Raw genomic sequence first — 22,752 nt, 5'->3', positions numbered from 1 at the left:
ATGTACAGCGTGTATATTCACTTCTGTTTTCTTGTCTCACTCGGAATGAAATGTGTACGTCCCCCTCTAACGTTATCTATTTCAACATGCATGTCTTTATCGGATGACCTTGGCCAAGCATCCCTACCCCATCTCTACCCCTCATGGTGGCTGAAACAATTAGGCCCCTATAAAAATAAATAGAAAATACGTTGCTTGCAAATCTACACAATGCAAGAACATTGCATTTGGAATAAAAGTCGTTTAAAACGGAGCTCTACTAAGCAGCCATCGCTTTCTCAGCCTCTGCGGCTGTTGCCAGGAACCGGAGATAGACCGGCGACGTCCAATCATCTGCACAGCCCTCTCCTCTTTTCCTACTTTGAGAGGGCTGGAATTACATGACATCATTTAAAGAGCGCCCCCGTACCACTAACGAGGAAAAAAAGAAAACTTGAATCCTCACTCCTCCATCTTCCCACGAGCTGGAAGAGAAAACACCTGAGCGCCGTTTGCCATTGGGACGCTTCCCTTCCCTTGTCGATATCGCGCTGCCTGTACCATTTTTGGATTGGCCGCGGCGGTATCCCCGATAGTATCGGATTCGGGGAGGGGCGTTCTCTCCGCGCGGGGAATGGCGGAGCAGCAGGCTGCTGTGCTGTGGATTCAGTGTGGGAGAGAGATGGGGGCTTAGCACAATAAAATAGATCCCAGTCCTCTGTGTTTTCCACTCTCTCTCTCTCTCTCTCTCTGTTGTCGTTCTAAATCTCTGCTTCCCCTGGCCATGGATCCAGAGAAAACGTTGACGTTCTGCCTAGGACTCAAAGCAGAGGCGGTATGTTGACTTACAGATTTTGTATTATCAACATCTTCGCTTGATATGATTGCTGTGAGTTATGGTGATTTTGTCAACAACTGGGCAATATTATACTGCAGGGGTATTATGCTACTGTGTATGCCGTTGTGATGTTTTCTAAGCAATGTTCCTAGATTGCACGGATTTGTTGTCATACCGTCGATTCAGTGGATATCTGTTATTGTTGGAAATAATTCAATTGATATTGCAACAAATATTTAGGCTTCACAAGACTAAGATTTTATGGGCAGTCTGAAGTTCAAGTTTTTCTAAATCAGGCTTTTTGAGCATAAATAGACTTGTTGTACAGCACACATGCTTATCCTTTCATTTATGTTTTAATTTAAGATGTGTTGCTGATATCTGAAAGTTGATTTCCTCATCTCTTTGTCTGGAAATTAATTTGCTGTAATGCACCAAAGAATGACCTCAATTTTACACAGCCCATAATTAAAAGTGCTTTTAGCTCCCGACCCCGCATAATAAAGGTAATTTATAACCCCTCTGCCAATGGTGAAATACTATAGTGCTGATTCAATGAGCTATAGGCCAAGGGCCGGGATAATGTAGGGGTTTACCAGGGCTGAAGCCCCTGGGCCCAGGCCCGTGGGGGGCCACAGGGGCAACAAAAAACTACAACTATGAAGGAAATACAGTGCCTTCGGAAAGTATTCAGACCCCTTGACATTTTGTTACTTTACAGCCTTATTCGAAAATGCATAAAATAAAATAAAATCCACAGCAATCTACACACAATACCCCATAATGGCAACGCGAAAACAGGTTTTTATATTTTTTTGCACATTTATTAAAATGAAAAACAGAAATACCTTACTTATATAAGTATTCAGACCCTTTTCTATGAGACTCAAAATTGAGGTCAGGTGCATCCTTTTGATGTTTCTACAACTTGATTGGAGTCCACCTGTGGTAAATTCAATTGATTGGATATGATTTGAAAAGGCACACACCTGTCTATATAAGGTCCCACAGTTGACAGTGCATGTCAGAGCAAAATCAAACCAAAGAGGTCGAAGGAATTGTCTGTAGAGCTCAGAGACAGGATTGTGTCAAGGCACAGATCTGGGGAAGGTTACCATAAAATGTCTGCAGCATTGAAGGTCCCCAAGAACACAGTGACCTCCATCATTCTTAAATGGAAGAAGTTTAGAACCACCAAGACTCTTCCTAGAGCTGGCCGCCCGTCCAAACTGAGCAATCAGGGGAGACGGGCCTTGGTCAGGGAGGTGACCAAGAACCCGATGGTCACTCTGACAGAGCTTTAGAGTTCCTCTGTGGAGATGGGAGAACCTTCTAGAAGGACAACCATCTCTGCAGCACTCCACCAATCAGGCCTTTATGGTAGAGTGGCCAGATGGAAGCCACTCCTCAGTAAAAGGCACATGACAGCCCACTTGGGGTTTGCCAAAAGGCACCTAAAGACTCTCAGACCATGAGAAACAAGATTCTCTGGTCTGATGAAACCAAGATTGAACTCTTTGGCCTGAATGCCAAGCGTCACATCTGGAGGAAACCTGGCACCATCTCTATGGTGAAGCATGGTGGTGGCAGCATCATGCTGTGGGGGTGTTTTTCAGGGGCAGGGACTGGGAGACTAGTCAGGATCAAGGCAAAGATGAACGGAGCAAAGTACAGAGAGATCCTTGATGAAAACATGCTCCAGAGTGCTCAGGACCTCAGACAGTGCTGAAGGTTCATCTTCCAACAGGACAACGACCTTAAGCACACAGCCAAGACAACGCAGGAGTGGCTTCAGGACAAGTCTCTGAATATCCTTGAGAGACCCAGCCAGAGCCGGGACTTGAAGAATGGGAGAAACTCCCCAAATACAGGTGTGCCAAGCTTATAGAGTCATAGCCAAGAAGACTCGAGGCTGTATTTGCTGCCAAAGGTGCTTCAACAAAGAACTGAGTAAAGGGTCTGAATACTTATGTAAATCAGTTTTTAATTTTTTTATAAATTAGCAAAATAAACTGTTTTTGCTTTGTTATTATGGAGTATTATGTGTAGATTTATGATGAAAAAAAATCACCAATTGTAGAGTAAAGCTGTAACCTAACAAAATGTGGGAAAAGTCAAGGGGTCTGAATACTTTCCGAATGCACTGTATACACTATATATGTAGTGTATTTCTTAAACCGCCAACCACAGGAAGACTCAGGAGCCCACTCTCAATGAGTGTGGACAGCCTGCTGCATTCTGCTGCCACTCTGCTAATCATCAGATGGGGAGGACAGGAGGTAGGGGGACACGTGGGTAACTGGGGGGCCCTGCCTTGATTGGGTAACTGATTATTATGTACATTTAAGTAAACTGCATTATAATTAAATGTGACTGGTCAATTGTGTGAATAATGGTCTGGGCCCAAAATCATAGGTGGCCCAAGAGGCAAAACAAACAGCAACAAAAAACAAATGATGTCATTTTTATACAACCACAGGAGCCTACTCTCAATGTTCAAAATACACCAGAGAGCATAATTTAGCCCCAGAGAATCAACAGTTTATCTCAATAAAGCACATACAGGTATCTGCCAAAATGAAGGAAACACCAACATAATGTCACATCTGTCTGAAGAATGGGACCAAGGCGCAGCATGTGTATCGTTCCACATTTTATTATAACTGTGAAACTATGCAAGACATACAAATAAACTAATAAACAAAACAACAAACCGTGACAAAGAGGTGCAACATACACTTACTCAAAATATTATCTCCCACAAAACCTAGTGGGAAAAACAACAACTTAAATATGATCCCCAATTAGAGACAACGATGACCAGCTGCCTCTAATTGGAGATCATCCCCCCAAAAAAACATAGAAAGAAGAAACTAGAACCAACATAGAAATAAATAAACTAGACAAAACCCCCTGTCACGCCCTGACCTACTCTACCATAGAAAATAAAAGCTTTCTATGGTCAGAACATGACAGTACCCCCCCAAAGGTGCGGACTCCGAACGCACAACCTTAAACAACAACAAAAAAACAGGGAGGGTTAGGGTCGGTGTCTAATGTCGGTGGCGGCTCTGGTGCAGGACGAAGAACCTTCACATCCCGCGGATCCTCCTGCATCGGAGGCGGTTCTGGTGCGGGACGAAGAACCCTCACATCCTGCTTATCCGCCAGCATAGGAGGTGGCTCCGGTTCGGGGCGTAGCCCCCGCTCCGCCAGCTGATCCCTCCGCTTTTGTGTCACCGGACCTCTGAAACATCGCCGGAGACTCTGGAATGCAGACCGCCGCCGGAGACTCTGGACTGCAGGCGGCCATCTCAGGAGGTTCCGGACTGCAGGCCGCCGTCTCAGGAGGTTCCGGACTGCAGGCCGCCGTCTCAGGAGGTTCTGGACTGGGAACTGTCACCGGAAGCTCTGGACTGGGAACTGTCGCCGGAAGCTCTGGACTGGGAACTGTCGCCGGAAGCTCTGGACTGGGAACTGTCGCCGGAAGCTCTGGACTGGGAACTGTCGCCAGAAGCTCTGGAACGGGAAGGTGCACTGGAGGCCTGATGCGTGGGGCTGGCACAGGTGGCGCCAGACTGGTAACACGCACCTCAGGGCCAGTGCGGAGAGCAGGAACAGGACACACCGGACTGGGCAGGCGCACTGAAGGCCTAGTGCGTGGAGCCGGGACAGGTGGCACCAGACTGGTGACACACATTTCAGGGCGAATGCGAGGAGCAGGCACAGGACGTACCGGGCTGTTGAGACGTACTGGAGACCTGGTGCGTATAGCCGGTATCAATTCTTCCGGAACTTCAACACACTTCTCAGGACGAGTACGGGGAGCTGACTCAGGTGGCACCAAACTGACAACACGTTCCTTTGGGAAAAATGTGTGCATCCTCCACCAACTCAACAACTCTCCCATTTCTCTCTTCTCCAAATTCTCCCTCTTCTCCCGGATTGGCTCTGGTTCACTCCTCGGCTCCGCCGACTGCTCCATGTGCCCCCCCCAAAAAAATTATTGGAGTTTCTGTGGCCTTCCTTCACGACTTCGTAGCTGTCCCTCCTTCTCTGCTTCCACCTGCTTCCCTGGCAGGCTCTTGTCTCCTGCCACTATTTCATCCCAAGCCCCGGATATACTCCTCCTAATCTCCTCATAAGACCAGGATGCCATTACCTTCTGGGTACACTGCTTGGTCCTGTGTTGGTGGTGGGAGATTCTGTCACGTCTGTCTGAAGAATGGGACCAAGGCGCAGCGTGTGTATCGTTCCACATTTTATTATAACTGTGAAACTATGCAAGACATACAAATAAACAAAACAACAAACCGTGACGAAGAGGTGCAACATTCACTTACTCAAAATAATCTCCCACAAAACCTAGTGGGAAAAACAACAACCTAAATATGATCCCCAATTAGAGACAACGATCACCAGCTGCATCTAATTGGAGATCATCCCCCAAAAAACAACATAGAAATACAGAAACTAGAACCCCACATAGAAATACATAAACTAGACAAAACCCCCAACATAGAAAAAATTAACTAGAATCAACATAGAAAAAAATAAACTAGACAAAATCCCCTGTCACGCCCTGACCTACTCTACCATAGAAAATAAAAGCTTTCTATGGTCAGGACGTGACACATAAAGTGTCTTAATAGGGTTTTGGGCCACCACAAGCCAGAACAGCTTCAATGCACCTTGGCATAGATTCTACAAGTGGACCTAAACCAACACCATAACATATATTCTGTATCCCTTATTTACTCAAGTGTTTCCTTTATTTTGGCAGTTACCGGTATGCCTACAGTCGGGAAACCACAGTATGGGCAACATTCGCACCAAATATCAGCTCCAGCTTGTTGCTATGTGACCATAGACATATAATCCATAGAAGGGCAATGGGTAGGATGGCGGCGGGGCAGGGGGCTATAAAAAAAACTAAGCCCCGGGGCCTATGATTTTTTAATCCGGCCCTGTATAGGCCTAGAGGTCTTCCCTGCATGGCTAAACACACTGTATATACAGAACAATTCAGCTACAAGAATATGTGCAATTACCGTTCTCAAGATGATCTTTACATTGATTGTAGGCTTAGTTGTAGCGGGTATTATTCATCTGTTAGTGTGTATGTTAAAAAAGTTATCCTATTGAATACACTCACTAAGAAGAAAACTCAGATATTGTAGGTGTCTACTATCATAGCTGAATTGCCCACACACACACACACACACACACACACACACACACACACACACACACACACACACACACACACACACACACACACACACACACACACACACACACACACACACACACTGTCGACTGTCCATCAGGCATTGTGCTATGAACGTTCCTAACCATTTACCTTCTGATGATAATAATATATCTGTTGAGGAGGACAATGTTTCTTCATAACTTCCATCGGTCACTGTTTAAGTGGTCTTAGCTAATGGTCTCTTTTGCCAGCTCCTTTATATCTGTCCAGGATGCTCCTGCGGTCACTTTAGCTAATAGAAAAAAGGGTTCCAAAAGGGTTCTTCGGCTGTCCCCATAGGAGAACCCTTTTTGGTTCCAGGTAGAACCCTCTGTGGAAAGGGTTTTCTGTACATGGATTCAAAGGGTTCTCCTATGGGGACAGCCAGAGAACCATTTCAGGTTCTAGATAGCACCTTTGTTTCTGAGTGTATAGCCTATTGTGTAAGAGGTGCCTGGGTTAACTGTGTCTCCCCTCAGTCTGGCTTGTTTTCTTACTCTCTTTACAGGACCATCATATCTCACAAGGCCAGCGCTGCCGTTATCTAACCCAGCAACACACACACACACACACACACACACACACACACACACACACACACACACACACACACACACACACACACACACACACACACACACACACACACACACACACACACACACACACACACACTGGTGAACAGGCAGGAAGTGAGGAAGTGTGTTAAGCTGTTTGTCTCGCTGTCTGTCTGTGGCTTTGCGCCGTGGTTAGGTGTTAGTGTGGGAGACATCTACAACTTGTAGTAGAGGTGTCTGGTGGTTTTTAACATGGTCTCGGGGGATGATTGAATGACCTCTTCAGATCTAGTAATGTATGATGTATGATGTGGTGGGCAAAACCACAGACTCTCAACTTTACAGCAGAGTGGAGGCCTGTGATATTACAAGACTTCTCTTCCTGTAGATAAGACTGTTTGTCTGCCTGAAATCCCCTCCATTCGCCAGTGAAATGCATTTACTGAGTTGTTGTTGCCGATCACTCCCAGTCAGATACAGTAGGTCTCATACTCCCAGTCAGATACAGTAGGTCTCATACTCCCAGTCAGATACAGTAGGTCGTATACTCCCAGTCAGATACAGTAGGTCTCATACTCCCAGTCAGATACAGTAGGTCTCATACTCCCAGTCAGATACAGTAGGTCTCATACTCCCAGTCAGATACAGTAGGTCTTATACTCCCAGTCAGATACAGTAGGTCTCATACTCCCAGTCAGATACAGTAGGTCTCATACTCCCAGTCAGATACAGTAGGTCTCATACTCCCAGTCAGATACAGTAGGTCTCATACTCCCAGTCAGATACAGTAGCACTCATATTCCCAGTCAGATACAGTAGGAATTATACTCCCAGTCAGATACAGTAGGTCTTATACTCCCAGTCAGATACAGTAGGTCTTATACTCCCAGTCAGATACAGTAGGTCTCATACTCCCAGTCAGATACAGTAGGTCTCATACTCCCAGTCAGATACAGTAGGTCTCATACTCCCAGTCAGATACAGTAGGTCTTATACTCCCAGTCAGATACAGTAGGTCGTATACTCCCAGTCAGATACAGTAGGTCTCATACTCCCAGTCAGATACAGTAGGTCTCATACTCCCAGTCAGATACAGTAGGTCTCATACTCACAGTCAGATACAGTAGGAATTATGCTCCCAGTCAGATACAGTAGGTCTCATACTCCCAGTCAGATACAGTAGGTCTCATACTCCCAGTCAGATACAGTAGGTCTCATACTCCCAGTCAGATACAGTAGGTCTCATACTCCCAGTCAGATACAGTAGGTCTCATACTCCCAGTCAGATACAGTAGGTCTCATACTCCCAGTCAGATACAGTAGGTCTTATACTCCCAGTCAGATACAGTAGGTCGTATACTCCCAGTCAGATACAGTAGGTCTCATACTCCCAGTCAGATACAGTAGGTCTCATACTCCCAGTCAGATACAGTAGGTCTCATACTCCCAGTCAGATACAGTAGGTCTCATACTCCCAGTCAGATACAGTAGGTCTCATACTCCCAGTCAGATACAGTAGGTCTTATACTCCCAGTCAGATACAGTAGGTCTCATACTCCCAGTCAGATACAGTAGGTCTCATACTCCCAGTCAGATACAGTAGGTCTTATACTCCCAGTCAGATACAGTAGGTCTCATACTCCCAGTCAGATACAGTAGGTCTCATACTCCCAGTCAGATACAGTAGGTCTCATACTCCCAGTCAGATACAGTAGGTCGTATACTCCCAGTCAGATACAGTAGGTCTCATACTCCCAGTCAGATACAGTAGGTCTTATACTCAATTCTACAGCAACCAGTTGACAGTCCTGCTGACACTGTTGACAACATCTCTCTTGCTCTCAGTGCTAATCGCATCAAACTGTCAATACTGCAGTCTTCATCCTTGTTGTGTCAAGATGGACTGGTATAAGTTGCAACCAGCCTAAAGAGCATTTCTTCTTCTTTTTCCCTCTCTCAGCCAATCACAATTTCCAATGTGTTGGGATACATCTTACTCTAACCCTGAACCTGACCCCAACCATAACTTTTAAACTGTTGACCATCAACAGAGTTACAGTTGATAGTTTGTTGATAGATCTGTAGAACACATATAGGGAACTATCCAAATAAAGTGTGACCAAACAACGGGATACAAGATTATCTAGATGTTTTGTAAAATCTCTGGTATTCCGTTCACACTGTCCAGTAACTGTACATTACTATCTTCACTCCTCTAACCAGGCTGACATCTGCTGTTAGTGGTCCTGCCGTTGACGGAGTGAGGTTTCCAGTCCGGAGCTGCCTGTGTAATGTTTATCCCAAACTAGTCTCACACTCCTCTGCTACTGCTGTGTGTGTCTCTCTCTGTGTGTGTGTGTGTGTGTGTGTGTGTGTGTGTGTGTGTGTGTGTGTGTGTGTGTGTGTGTGTGTGTGTGTGTGTGTGTGTGTGTGTGTGTGTGTGTGTGTTGCTCTGCTACTGTTTGATCAATACCTGGCACAGATGCCAGCTGCTTGTCCTCCCCCTGTACTCTACTGCTGCTGCAGTGCCTCACTTTGTTAGAGAGCAGCAGGAGTTGGATGGATGGAGACTACTAGGAGGACTCTGGGTCAACCCTGATAGGGTGTAATAGTGTGTAGTAGTGTGTAGTAGTGTGTAGTAATGTGTAGTAGTATGTACTAGTTTTTAGTAGTGTGTAGTAATGTGTAGTAGTGCATAATAGTGTGTAGTAGTTTGTCGAGGTGCGTAGTAATGTGTAATAGTGCGTAGTAGTGTGTAGTAGTGTGTAGTATTTTGTAATTGTGTGTAGTTGTGTGTAATAGTGTGTAGTAGTGTGTAGTAGTGTGTAATAGTGTGTGTAGTGTGTAGTAGTTTGAAATAGTGTGGAATAGTGTGTAGTAGTGGGTAATAGTGTGTAGTAATGTGTAATAGTGTTTAATAGTGTGTAGTAGTTTGTAATAGTGTGTAGTAGTGGGTAATAGTGTGTAATAGTGTGTAGTAGTGTGTAGTAGGGTGTAATAGTGTGTAGTAGTGTGTAGTAGTGTGTAATAGTGTGTAGTAGTGTGTTATAGTGTGTCATAGTGTGTAGTAGTGTGTAATAGTGTGTAGTAGTGTGTAGTAGGGTGTAATAGTGTGTAGTAGTTTGTAATAGTGTGTAGTAGTGTGTAGTAGTTTGTAATAGTGTGAAGTAGTGTGTAGTAGTTTGTAATAGTGTGTAGTAATTTGTAATAATGTGTAGTAGTAGTGTGCAGTAGTGTGTAGTAGTTTATAATAGTGTGTAGTAGTGTGTAGTAGTTTGTAATAGTGTGTAGTAGTGTGTAGTAGTTTGTAATAGTGTGTAGTAGTTTATAATAGTGTGTAGTAGTGTGTAGTAGTTTGTAATAGTGTGTAGTAGTTTGTAATAATGTGTAGTAGTGTGCAGCAGTGTGTAGTAGTGTGTAGTAGTTTATAATAGTGTGTAGTAGGGTGTAGTAGGGTGTAATAGTGTGTAATAATTTGTAATAGTGTGTAGTAGTTTGTAATAGTGTGAAGTAGTGTGTAGTAGTTTGTAATAGTGTGTAGTAGTTTGTAATAATGTGTAGTAGTGTGCAGTAGTGTGTATTAGTGTGTAGTAGTTTATAATAGTGTGTAGTAGTGTGTAGTAGGGTGTAGTAGGGTGTAGTAGGGTGTACATTTACATTTAAGTGTAGTAGTGAGACATGTAGAGTAGCTACAGTTTTGACTGTGTGAAGGTTAACATGGAGGATTTCCCTAACTAACTGATTTGAAATCAGTCATTGTCCTTCGCTACTGACTAGTTTCTGTTAGCCTGCACTAGTACCCTCAAACTACACTCTGGACCTTCAAGACAGTTCCACTGCTTTTTTTCATTGTTCCCCTCTAATCCTGGGACACCAGGTGGGTGCAATTAATTATCAGGTAGAACAGAAAACCAGCAGGCTCTGGACCTCGTTTAGGTTGAATAACCCTGATCTAGTATGCGATTGGGGCTCCATTATGCAATGTGCTTATGGGTGATTATGGGATGACTCCAATACAGTGCAGGCTCGGATGATAGGCCTAGTACCAAATCTATGTGTGAGTTCAAACAGTGTTGGGGAGAGAGATGCAGTGTTGGGGAGAGAGATGCAGTGTTGGGGAGAGAGATGCAGTGTTGGGGAGAGAGATGCAGTGTTGGGGAGAGAGATGCTGTATTAGGGAGAGAGATGCAGTGTTGGGGAGAGAGATGCAGTGTTGGGGAGAGAGATGCAGTATTAGGGAGAGAGATGCCATGTTGGGGAGAGAGATGCAGTGTTGGGGAGAGAGATGCAGTGTTGGGGAGGGAGATGCAGTGTTGGGGAGGGAGATGCAGTGTTGGGGAGGGAGATGCAGTGTTGGGGAGGGAGATGCAGTGTTGGGAGAGAGATGCAGTATTAGGGAGAGAGATGCAGTATTAGGGAGAGAGATGCAGTGTTGGGAGAGAGATGCAGTATTAGGGAGAGAGATGCAGTATTAGGGAGAGAGATGCAGTATTAGGGAGAGAGATGCAGTGTCGGGGAGAGAGATGCAGTGTTGGGGAGAGAGATGCAGTATTAGGGAGAGAGATGCAGTGTTGGGAGAGAGATGCAGTGTTGGGGAGAGAGATGCAGTATTAGGGAGAGAGATGCAGTGTTGGGGAGAGAGATGCAGTATTAGGGAGAGAGATGCAGTGTTGGGAGAGAGATGCAGTATTAGGGAGAGAGATGCAGTATTAGGGAGAGAGATGCAGTGTTGGGGAGAGAGATGCAGTATTAGGGAGACAGATGCAGTGTTGGGAGAGAGATGCAGTGTTGGGGAGAGAGATGCAGTATTAGGGAGAGAGATGCAGTGTTGGGGAGAGATATGCAGTATTAAGGAGAGAGATGCAGTGTTGGGGAGAGAGATGCAGTGCCCAGTGCAGCCTGGCCAACAGAGACCCACCGTCAGCTGACAAAAGGCTGACTGCTCATTTGCATTTTTGGTGACATGCCATCCGGTCAGACTGAGTCGGGTGTAAAAAAAAGCCCACTGTCTCCATCCATGCGAGCATTGTGTCCTCTGTGGCTGGACCCACGCAGCCCACTGCAACACTAAACAGATACAGTGAGGGAAAAAAGTATTTGATCCCCTGCTGATTTTGTACGTTTGCCCACTGACAAAGAAATGATCAGTCTATAATTTTAGTGGTAGATTTATTTGAACAGTGAGCGACAGAATAACAACAAAGAAATCCAGAAAAACGCATGTCAAAAATGTTATAAATTGATTTGCATTTTAATGAGGGAAATAAGTATTTGACCCCTCTGCAAAACATGACTTAGTACTTGGTGGCAAAACCCTTGTTGGCAATCACAGAGGTCAGACGTTTCTTGTAGTTGGCCACCAGGTTTGCACACATCTCAGGAGGGATTTTGTCCCAATCCTGTTTGCAGATCTTCATTAAGTCATTAAGGTTACGAGGCTGACGTTTGGCAACTCGAACCTTCAGCTCCCTCCACAGATTTTCTATGGGATTAAGGTCTGGAGACTGGCTAGGCCACTCCAGGACCTTAATGTGCTTCTTCTTGAGCCACTCCTTTGTTGCCTTGGCCGTGTGTTTTGGGTCATTGTTATGCTGGAATACCCATCCACGACCCATTTTCAATGCCTTGGCTGAGGGAAGGAGGTTGGTACTCACCCAAGATTTGACGGTACATGGCCCCGTCCATCGTCCCTTTGATGCGGTGAAGTTGTCCTGTCCCCTTAGCAGAAAAACACCCCCAAAGCATAATGTTTCCACCTCCATGTTTGACGGTGGGGATGGTGTTCTTGGGGTCATAAGGCAGCATTCATCCTCCTCCAAACACGGCGAGTTGAGTTGATGCCAAAGAGCTCCATTTTGGTCTCATCTGACTACAACACTTTCACCCAGTTGTACTCTGAATCATTCAGATGTTCATTGGCAAACTTCAGATGGGCATGTATATGTGCTTTCTTGAGCAGGGGGACCTTGCGGGTGCTGCAGGATTTCAGTCCTTCACAGCGTAGTGTGTTACCAATTGTTTTCTTGGTGACTATGGTCCCAGCTGCCTTGAGATCATTGACAAGATCCTCCCGTGTAGTTCTGGGCTGATTCCTCACCGTTCTCATGATCATTGCAACTCCACGAGGTGAGATCTTGCATGGAGCCCCAGGCCGAGGGAGATTGACAGTTCTTTTGTGTTTCTTCCAATTTGTGAATAATCGCACCAAATGTTGTCACCTTCTCACCAAGCTGCTTGGCGATGGTCTTGTAGCCCATTCCAGCCTTGTGTAGGTCTACAATCTTGTCCCTGACATCCTTGGAGAGCTCTTTGGTTTTGGCAATGGTGGAGAGTTTGGAATCTGATTGATTGATTGCTTCTGTGGACAGGTGTCTTTTATACAGGAAACAAGCTGCGATTAGGAGCACTCCCTTTAAGAGTGTGCTCCCAATCTCAGCTCGTTACCTGTATAAAAGACACCTGGGTGTCACGTCCTGACCAGCAGAGGGAGTAATTGTATTAGATTTTGGTCAGGACGTGGCAGTAGGGTTGTGTTGTATGGTTTTTCTAGTATGTCTGTTTCTTTGTTAGTCTGTGTGGCTCCCGATCAGGAACAGCTGGTTATCGTTGTTCCTGATTGGGAGTCATATATTAGGAGTGTGTTTTTCACCTGGGGTTTGTGGGTTGTTGTTTATTTCACACTGCTGTTGTCATTATAGCCTGTGAAACTGTTCGTCCTTGTTTTTGTTATTTTCTTGTGTACGTGTTTTTGGTTTACGGTTTGCCTTCTTATCCAGAAATAAAGAAGATGAGTACACATAACCCCGCTGCGTATTGGTCCACTTTCTCAGACGATGATTTCTCTGTTTCGTCCGACGACGAAGATCGTGACACTGGGAGCCAGAAATCTTTCTGATTGAGAGGGGGTCAAATACTTATTTCCCTCATTAACCTGTTAGGGCTAGGGGGCAGTATTGACACGGCTGGATAAAAAACGTACCCGATTTAATCTGGTTACCACTCCTACCCAGTAACTAGAATATGCATATACTTATTACATACTTATTACATACATTTCTGGAACTTCTTTGCCATCTCTATCTTTTACTAAGGATCTCTGCTCTAACGTGACACTTCCTACGTCGTCCATAGGCGCTCAGAGCCCGGGAAAAACCTGAATGTCGTCATCCCAGCCCCAGGCTGAAACACATTATCGCCTTTCTCAAGTGGCCGATCAAGGGACTCTGGGCTTAGGCGCGTGACCTGACCGCCCCCGTCTTTGTGATTTTTTCCTCTGTTTGCCGAAAAGGAGATTCCCGGTCGGAATATTATCGCTTTTCTACGAGAAAAATGGCATAAAAATTGATTTTAAACAGCGTTTGACATGCTTCGAAGTACGGTAATGGAATATTTAGAATTTTTTTGTCACGAATTGCGCCATGCGCGCGACCCTTCTTTACCATTTTGGATAGTGTCTGGAACGCACAAACAAAACGCCGCTATTCGGATATAACGATGGATTATTTTGGACCAAACCAACATTTGTTATTGAAGTAGCAGTCCTGGGAGTGCATTCTGACGAAGACAACAAAAGGTAATCAAACTTTTATAATAGTAAATATGATTATGGTGAGTGCTAAACTTGCCGGGTGTCTAAATAGCTAGCCCGTGATGCCTGGGCTATGTACTTAGAATATTGCAAAATGTGCTTTCACCAAAAAGCTATTTTAAAATCGGACATATCGAGTGCATAGAGGAGGTCTGTATCTATAATTCTTAAAATAATTGTTATGCTTTTTGTGAACGTTTATCGTGACTAATTTAGTTAAATGTTAGCGAATTCCCCGGAAGTATGCTAGTTCTGAACGTCACATGCTAATGTAAAAAGCTGTTTTTGATATAAATATGAACTTGATTGAACAAAACATGCATGTATTGTATAACATAATGTCCTAGGGTTGTCATCTGATGAAGATCATCAAAGGTTAGTGCTGCATTTAGCTGTCTTCTGGGTTTTTGTGACGTTATATGCTAGCTTGAAAAATGGGTGTCTGATTATTTCTGGCTTGGTACTCTGCTGACATAATCTAATGTTTTGCTTTCGTTGTAAAGCCTTTTTGAAATCGGACAGTGTGGTTAGATTAACGAGAGTCTTGTCTTTAAATAGCTGTAAAATAGTCATATGTTTGAGAAATTGAAGTAATAGGATTTTTAAGGTTTTGAAAATCGCGCCACAGGCTTCAAGTGGCTGTTACGTAGGTGGGATGAATTCGTCCCGCCTAGCCCATAGAGGTTAAAATGCAAATCAATTTATAACATTTTTGACATGCGTTTTTCGGGATTTTTTTGTTGTTATTCTGTCTCTCACTGTTCAAATAAACCTACCATTAAAATTATAGACTGATCATTTCTTTGTCACTGGGCAAATGTACAAAATCAGCAGGGATCAAATACTTTTTTCCCTCACTGTAGGCATTTTCTTTTACTGTTATGCAACCGTCCTCCTGTCTGTCTGAAATGTACACACACAGGCGTTGTGTTGTGTTGCATTCTGTTGTGTGTTTGAGGTGGACGTGCCGAGTACAATGGAGGTATTGTAACTGGGGATTGTAAGCGTGAAGTGGGCTCGCTCACTGATTTCAATTGCAGATGGACTCTGGTATCTGGGATGATAGTACGCTTACAAGTGATCACAATCGCATTACTCTTTTTTGGTTATGCAAATCCTTTAGCCAATATGTGCTTTTGACTTGATTATGGACTAATCCTTTTTACAGGAACTGTCCTGTTCCACAGTTCATGTGAATGCTGGATCGTGTTCAGTAAGGAATAAAATATTTTAACTGTAGTCAATCAGTGAAGTTAGTACCAACTAAACTTGCTCAATAAGAACAGATTTTCATTTTCCGTTGCAAAATGTGCTCTACTACTGAACATAACCCTGTCTGTAAGGGCCTGTCTGTCTGTAAGGGCCTGTCTGTCTGTCTGTCTGTCTGTCTGTCTGTCTGTCTGTCTGTCTGTCTGTCTGTCTGTCTGTCTGTCTGTCTGTCTGTCTGTCTGTCTGTCTGTCTGTCTGTCTGTCTGTCTGTCTGTCTGTCTGTCTGTCTGTAAGGAGGCGCCAGACAGGGAAATTGATAAATGATAACCTGAAAATTACATCACGGTTGTTTTGGACTCAGGGTACCTTGTTGTCCCCTTTCACTGCAGGGACACTGAGTGGTTGTTTGTTTGTGTGTATCTGGTTGAGAGTGTGTCGGGGGTTGACTGTGGTGGCCCTGTAGAGTTTATCTTTTAGGCGCTGTCTGTCTGGGATCTCACTAGGGGCCTATTGAGCAGAGAGAGAGAAAGATGGAGAGAGAGAGACAGAGAGAGAGAGAGATAAAGAAAGAGAAGAGAGAGAGGGATAGAAAGATGGAGAGAGAGAAAGATGGAGAAAGAGAGAGATAAAGAAAGAGAGAAACAGAGAGAGGGAGAGTTTCTGTTACAAAGTTTTTGTCCTGCGAGTATCCTTGAGAACCTAGTGAAAATAGGGCATACTGATTACTGCCTGCTGATTGGAGACCACATACCACCTTTGTACACTTGCTACCAGACTCCCTTCCCAGTAACAGAAATAACACACATTTAACACAGAGACTGACACAGTCAGACTGTCTGGATAGGTGAACATCCACAGTCAGGCTGTCTGGATAGGTGAACATCCACAGTCAGGCTGTCTGGATAGGTGAACATCCACAGTCAGGCTGTCTGGATAGGTGAACATCCACAGTCAGGCTGTCTGGATAGGTGAACATCCACAGTCAGGCTGTCTGGATAGGTGAACATCCACAGTCAGGCTGTCTGGATAGGTGAACATCCACAGTCAGGCTGTCTGGATAGGTGAACATCCACAGTCAGGCTGTCTGTATAGGTGAACATCCACAGTCAGGCTGTCTGTATAGGTGAACATCCACAGTCAGGCTGTCTGGATAGGTGAACATCCACAGTCAGGCTGTCTGTATAGATGAACATCCACAGTCAGGCTGTCTGGATAGGTGAACATCCACAGTCAGGCTGTCTGTATAGGTGAACATCCACAGTCAGGCTGTCTGTATAGGTGAACATCCACAGTCAGGCTGTCTGTATAGGTGAACATCCACAGTCAGGCTGTCTGGATAGGTGAACATCCACAGTCAGGCTCTGGATAGGTGAACATCCACAGTCAGGCTGTCTGGATGGGTGAACATCCACAGGTGAATTGGGGTCAGGTACGGGCAATTCCAGCGTTATGGATGTGACATTTGCATGCAAAATCACAAACCACATGGCTCACAGAATGGACATACAAAACATAAACCAATGTGTGTGTATAGTACCACTGGGGGGACCGTATACCCAAAAAACAGACTACTAAATATTGGTACTGGGGGGACCGTATACCCAAAAAACAGACTACTAAATATTGGTACTGGGGGGACCGTATACCCAAAAAACAGGCTACTAAATATTGGTACTGGGGGGACCGTATACCCAAAAAACAGACTACTAAATATTGGCACTGGGGGGACTGTATACCCAAAAAACAGACTACTAAATATTGGTACTGGGGGGACCGTATACCCAAAAAACAGACTACTAAATATTGGTACTGGGGGGACCGTATACCCAAAAAACAGACTACTAAATATTGGTACTGAGGGGACCGTATACCCAAAAAACAGACTACTAAATATTGGTACTGGGGGGATCGTATACCCAAAAAACAGACTACTAAATATTGGCACTGGGGGGACCGTGTACCCAAAAAACAGACTACTAAATATTGGCACTGGGGGGACCATATACCCAAAAAACAGACTACTAAATATTGGCTTATAGGCGTTACAGATGTTAAGTGAACTGGACAAGGTTTTATTCGATTTATTAGCTAAACTGTAAATACAGAACGAAGGGTTGGCCTCTCTCTCTCTCTCTCCCATTCCTCTCTTTCTCTGATGTGCAGCCTGTCTGTCAGTCAGTCTGGCTCTGCCTGTGTAAATGTCAGCTGTATTAACTCTGCCCCCCCTCTGTTCTCTCTTCAGATGACCATCTCCCTGCAGGGGCTGGAAGGACCAGCAGCTAAGGTGAGGAGTCTAACCTTTCAATCCCCAGTCATTCATTCACAACAACCAACACAGCACATAGAAAGGAACTAGCGGTAGGAGGCAAACAAGGAAAACGATTAACAAGAAAAGGGTTGGGAGAGAGGTAGACAGAGGGAGAGAGAGGGAGAGAGAGGGAGGTGGAAAGGGGTAGGGGAGGGAGGGAACTATAGGGGGCTAATAACAGTACAACACTGAAGATGAACTAGGAATCTGAAGACAAGGGAGGGGGGGAGGGAGTGCAAAAAAAAGAGGGAGGATGGAGAGAACTAGGGGGTTAACAAGCAAAATGAAGAAAAAGGGGGATGGAGAGAGAGAGAGAGGGAGGGGTGAAGAGAGAAAGGGATATGGGAGGACACTAGAGGGCTAACAAGCATTCTGAAAAAACAAGGAATGTCCATCTCACACTGTGTTGCTACCTGCTCTCAAAGCTGCAGGGTTTCTACATATTGGATCTGCTGTTTGTCCAGCTCCTGTGAAAAGGTGTGGGTGTGTATACTGCAAAACCCTCTCCTGGTATCACTAACACGCTAACTAACCTTGAATTAACACGTAAACCAGCCTCTGACTTATGTACCTATAACGAGCATCTTCAGCATGATATCCACTATGGTTTAGCTAACAGGCCTCATTGCCAAAATCCTGAAGTATCCCTTTAAGTGCTTCACTCCTGCTAGCCCACAGTCTTCACTCCTGCTAGCCCACAGTCTTCACTCCTGCTAGCCCACAGTCTTCACTCCTGCTAGCCCACAGTTTTCACTCCTGCTAGCCCACAGTCTTCACTCCTGCTAGCCCACAGTCTTCACTCCTGCTAGCCCACAGTCTTCACTCCTGCTAGCCCACAGTCTTCACTCCTTCTAGCCCACAGTCTTCACTCCTGTTAGCCCACGGTCATGTGGATGTTTTGGTCAAAGTGGTCAAACCAGTAGCCTAGTGATTCAGCGGTTTTACATTACACGTCAACGATGATGAATGTGTGGAAAGACCAGATTAAGACTTCCTAGATAATGTTTATTTTCTCATTGCAGACGACTGTGTCTCCAAAGGGTTCAGACATGGGAACCATCAACAAGGTTAGAGATGTATTCTGTTTATGTCTGCTATCTCCTGTTTCTCAATAAAATAAACAGTGCATTTGGAAAGTATTCAGACGCCTTGACCTTTTCCACATTTTATTACGTTACAGCCATATTCTAAAATGGATTAAATAGTTATTCCCCCTCGTCAATCTACACACAACACCCCATAATGACAAAGCAAAAACAGGTTTTTAGAAATGTTTGCTAATTTATTAAAAATAAAAACATTTACATAAGTATTCAGACCCTTTACGCAGTACTTTGTTGAAGCACCGTTGTCAGTGATTACAGCCTCGAGTCTTCCTGGGAATGACGCTACCAGCTTGGTACACCTGTATTTGGGGAGTTTCTCCCATTCTTCTCTGCAGATACTCTCAAGCTCTGTCAGGTTGGATGGGGAGCGTCGCTGCACAGTTATTTTCAGGTCTCTCCAGAGATGTTTGATCGGTTTCAAGTCCGGGCTATGGCTGGGCCACCCAAGGACACATCCCCACAGCATGATGCTGCCACCAACATGCTTCACCATAGGGATGGTGCCAGGTTTCCTCTAGACGTGACGATTGTCATTCAGGCCAAAGAGTTCAATCTTGGTTTCATTAGACTAGAGAATCTTGTTTCTCATGGTCTGAGAGTCCTTTAGGTGCCTTTTGCCAAACTCCAAACGGGCTGTCATGTGCCTTTTACTGAGGAGTGGCTTCTGTCTGGCCACTCTCCATAATCAGAGTGACCATCGGGTTCTTGGTCACCTCCCTGACGAAGGCCCTTCTCCCCCGATTGCTCAGTTTGGCTGGACGGTCAGCTCTAGGAAGAGTCTTGGTGGTTCTAAACTTCTTCGATTTAAGAATGATGGAGGCCACTGTGTTTATGGCGACCTTCAATGCTGCAGACATCTTTTGGTACCCTTCCCCAGATCTGTGCCTCGACACAATCCTGTCTCTGAGCTCTACAGACAATTCCTTCGACCTCATGGCTTGGTTTTTGCTCTGACATGCACTGTCAACTGTGGGATCTTATATAGACAGGTGTGTGCTTTTCCAAATCATGTCCAATCAATTGAATTTTCCACTGGTGGACTCCAATCAAGTTGTCGAAACATCTCAAGGATGATCAATGGAAACAGGATGCACCGGAGTTCAATTTCGAGTCTCATAACAAAGTGTCTGAATACTTATGTAAATAAGGTATTTCTGTTTTATATTTTTTATACGTTTCTAACATTTCTAAAAACCTGTTTTCACTTTGTCATTATGAGGTATTGTGTGTAGATTGATGAGGAAATGTTTTTATTTAATCCATTTTAGAATAAGGCTGTAACGTATGAAAATGTGGAAAAACGGAATGGGTCTGAATACTTTCCGAATGCGCTGTGTATACCTGGTTAAGTAAAGGTAATGAATACATTTTTCTGACCCACTCAACTATTCAAGGGTTTGATGACTAGTTAAGTAGCTAAATCAGATGACATGGTGCTGGGCTGGAACAAAAAAGTGCAACCCTGGGGGGTACTCGTCTCCAACCCCACAACTGGAAATTTGAGAAACACCCTGCTCAAGCTAAACAACCACGTTGTTGTTGTTTACCATGTACGTTGTTGTCATGTCATGTCTTGTCCACTAGGGGGTGAAGGACCAAGCTGGCTCAGGCAGCCAGCCCATGCTCAGTCATAAGTACTGCCCTGGTGTCAACAATAACCCAGGCTACCTGTGTGAGACCGGCCACTGCTGTGGGGAGACAGGATGCTGCACCTACTACTACGAGCTGTGGTGTGAGTAACAACCAGTCGAGTACCAGCCAAGAGGCTTGTCTTGTCAGCATTTGCTGTCACACAGCTATACTGATGCATTGTGGTATGTAACCAGACCAGATCGGGAGTTTAACATGAGCAAGCCCTTAAGGCTGGTCCTCCGATCAAACTGTATACGGTTTGTCTTATTATGGTATAATAAATTACAATTTATAAAAGCTTTTTCAAGGTGATTATGCAACAGTATAGCTACCAGAGGCTGTTCAATAATTGGGATTAATAAAGTTGCTTGAATTCAATTCAGTATTGACAGTGTCTCTGTGTGTCTGTATTCTGCAGGGTTCTGGCTGCTGTGGACCATTGTGATTCTGTTCAGCTGTTGCTGTGCCTACCGCCACAGGCGGGCCAAGCTGCGTGTCCAGCAGCAGCAGAGACAGAGGGAGATCAACCTGATCGCCTATCACGGAGCCTGCAACTACCCTGCGTCCATGTTGGACCTCAGTACGTATAGCTACGGTCGCCTCTCTCCCTGGTCCTTTCATTGTCACCGTCACCTTATCGTCTTATTAGCAGACCTGGGTTCAAATAGTTTTTGAAATGTTTGCTCATTTGCTTGAGTCTGTCTAGGGTGCTAGATTGGTTGGATTTGAACTTTTGGGACTATTCCATTGGTTGCATTGTGCCAGGGAAGGTCAAGGAAGTACAATTTAAAGCCCCGATGCAGTCTTCTTAATTTTATTTTCAAATGTAAAAAACTCCAGATATATTTTTGTATAATTAGTTTTCCTGAGCCTCCTTTTGCCATTGAAATGCTCAGTCTGATCGTGTGGGCGTGTTGATACAAATGTTAATATACAGTATTTACATACACAACCCTGACTGGCGGATAGGAGCACCTAGACTCTAGAGCCTACCCCGCGTACCCCTTCAAAGTAGGAGGATACATATGCAAATAAAAGATGACTAGTCATTGGTCAGAATAATCAGATCTGATTCTGATGTCATGATCTGGGCCAAAAACTCCATCTCACCTGAACAGGCTGAAATTCCAGGATTTTTTTTCAAACAGCTCATACACAAAAAGGGCATTATCATAGTTTTCTCAATTTCAGAGTGTCATTTCGACCTCATAGTGTGGAAATATCATTAAAAAAACAAGACATTTGAATGCACTGCACAATTACTATTTCGGAGCTTGGTGTCTCAGTCCCTATTGCTGCTCATTTAACCCTAGTGGTTAGGAGATGAAATTGATTATCTGTCATGTGTTATACTGTAGGTTTCCTGGCCTCCTTCAAGCTGCCGTCCTATGAGGAGGTGGCAGCCCAGCCCCCCTCACCCCCTCCATCCTACAGCTCCGTCTTTGCTCTGCAGGGGGCGATGGGGGGCGCCACCGCTTACACAGCCACCCCTTACGGTTCAGCCTACCCCCATCACCACCAGCAACAACCCCCCGGCCCTCCCTCCTATTTGGTTAGCTCCAGGGCGGGCCCCAGCGGTGCCGGTGGTGGCCTGACCTCATCTCAGAGTTCAGACAACTACACCAGCTGCTCCTGCGAGTCCTGCTCACTCCTCACCTCCCCATCCAGCACCTCCTTCTCTGTCCAGGTGACCTACGAGACGGATAATACCAGCCATGCCTCCACGCCCGGTAGCGAGGTTGGAGGAGGAGGGGGGGAGGTCCTGAGAGGCTTCCCCAGGGAGGGTTCATCTCTGGAGGGAGTTGTGTCTGCCAGGTCCCCTTTGTCTCCTGGAGGATATACACCTCCTCCTCTGCCCCCTCCTGCACCTGAACTTCTACCTACACCTTCTCCCACAGCGTCTTCTCCTCTCCCTCCCACTCTCCACCCTCCCAAACTATCTTCTCCCTCTCCACTTCCTCCTTCACATCATCCGCCACTCCCTCCACTCATCCTTATGGACCCCCTGGCTGTGCTGGCTGAGCAGAGAGGGGTGGAGGGCGGCCTGAGTGAAGGGGGGGTCGCAGCAAGACAGAGCCCTTCCATCCTCTCTCCCCCCAAGCCCACCCAGTCTCCCCCCAAACACGCCCTCTTCTCCACCAATGTGGACTTCTTCGAGCCCGTGGAGAAAGAGAGGAGAGAGGAAGAGGAGGAGGAAGAGGAGGATGAGGATCATTTCCGTCACCGCCGGCTCACAGGCGACTCCGGCATCGAAGTGTGCCGCTGCCAAGTGAAGAGCGAGGAA

General features: G+C 45.3%; 1 protein-coding gene across 4 annotated transcripts in view; it reads left to right on the top strand.

Moving 5' to 3' along the window:
- Nucleotides 1–380: 380 nt before the first annotated feature.
- Nucleotides 381–22,752, top strand: part of LOC106602296 (proline-, glutamic acid- and leucine-rich protein 1) — a 23,069-nt gene continuing 697 nt past the window's right edge. Inside the window, exons 1-7 of one of the 4 annotated variants that reach the window (XM_014194832.2) lie at nucleotides 382–814; nucleotides 17,665–17,706; nucleotides 18,156–18,207; nucleotides 18,753–18,797; nucleotides 20,421–20,568; nucleotides 20,887–21,048; nucleotides 21,827–22,752. The exon at nucleotides 21,827–22,752 is cut by the window's right edge and continues 693 nt beyond it. In XM_014194832.2, the coding sequence (XP_014050307.1) occupies nucleotides 18,780–18,797; nucleotides 20,421–20,568; nucleotides 20,887–21,048; nucleotides 21,827–22,752 (1,254 nt within the window). In that variant the 5' untranslated portion in view covers nucleotides 382–814; nucleotides 17,665–17,706; nucleotides 18,156–18,207; nucleotides 18,753–18,779. Of the gene's footprint in view, nucleotides 815–17,664; nucleotides 17,707–18,155; nucleotides 18,214–18,752; nucleotides 18,798–20,420; nucleotides 20,569–20,886; nucleotides 21,049–21,826 lie in introns of those variants that run through there. The other 3 variants (XM_014194833.2, XM_014194831.2, XM_045716450.1) reach the window with 3 other exon arrangements.

The sequence above is a fragment of the Salmo salar genome, chromosome ssa04, assembly GCF_905237065.1.
Source record: "Salmo salar chromosome ssa04, Ssal_v3.1, whole genome shotgun sequence".
NCBI classification, from domain to species: Eukaryota; Metazoa; Chordata; class Actinopteri; order Salmoniformes; family Salmonidae; genus Salmo; species Salmo salar.
Note: the sequence above shows the minus strand (reverse complement) of the source record. Positions and strands in the feature narration are given on the sequence as shown.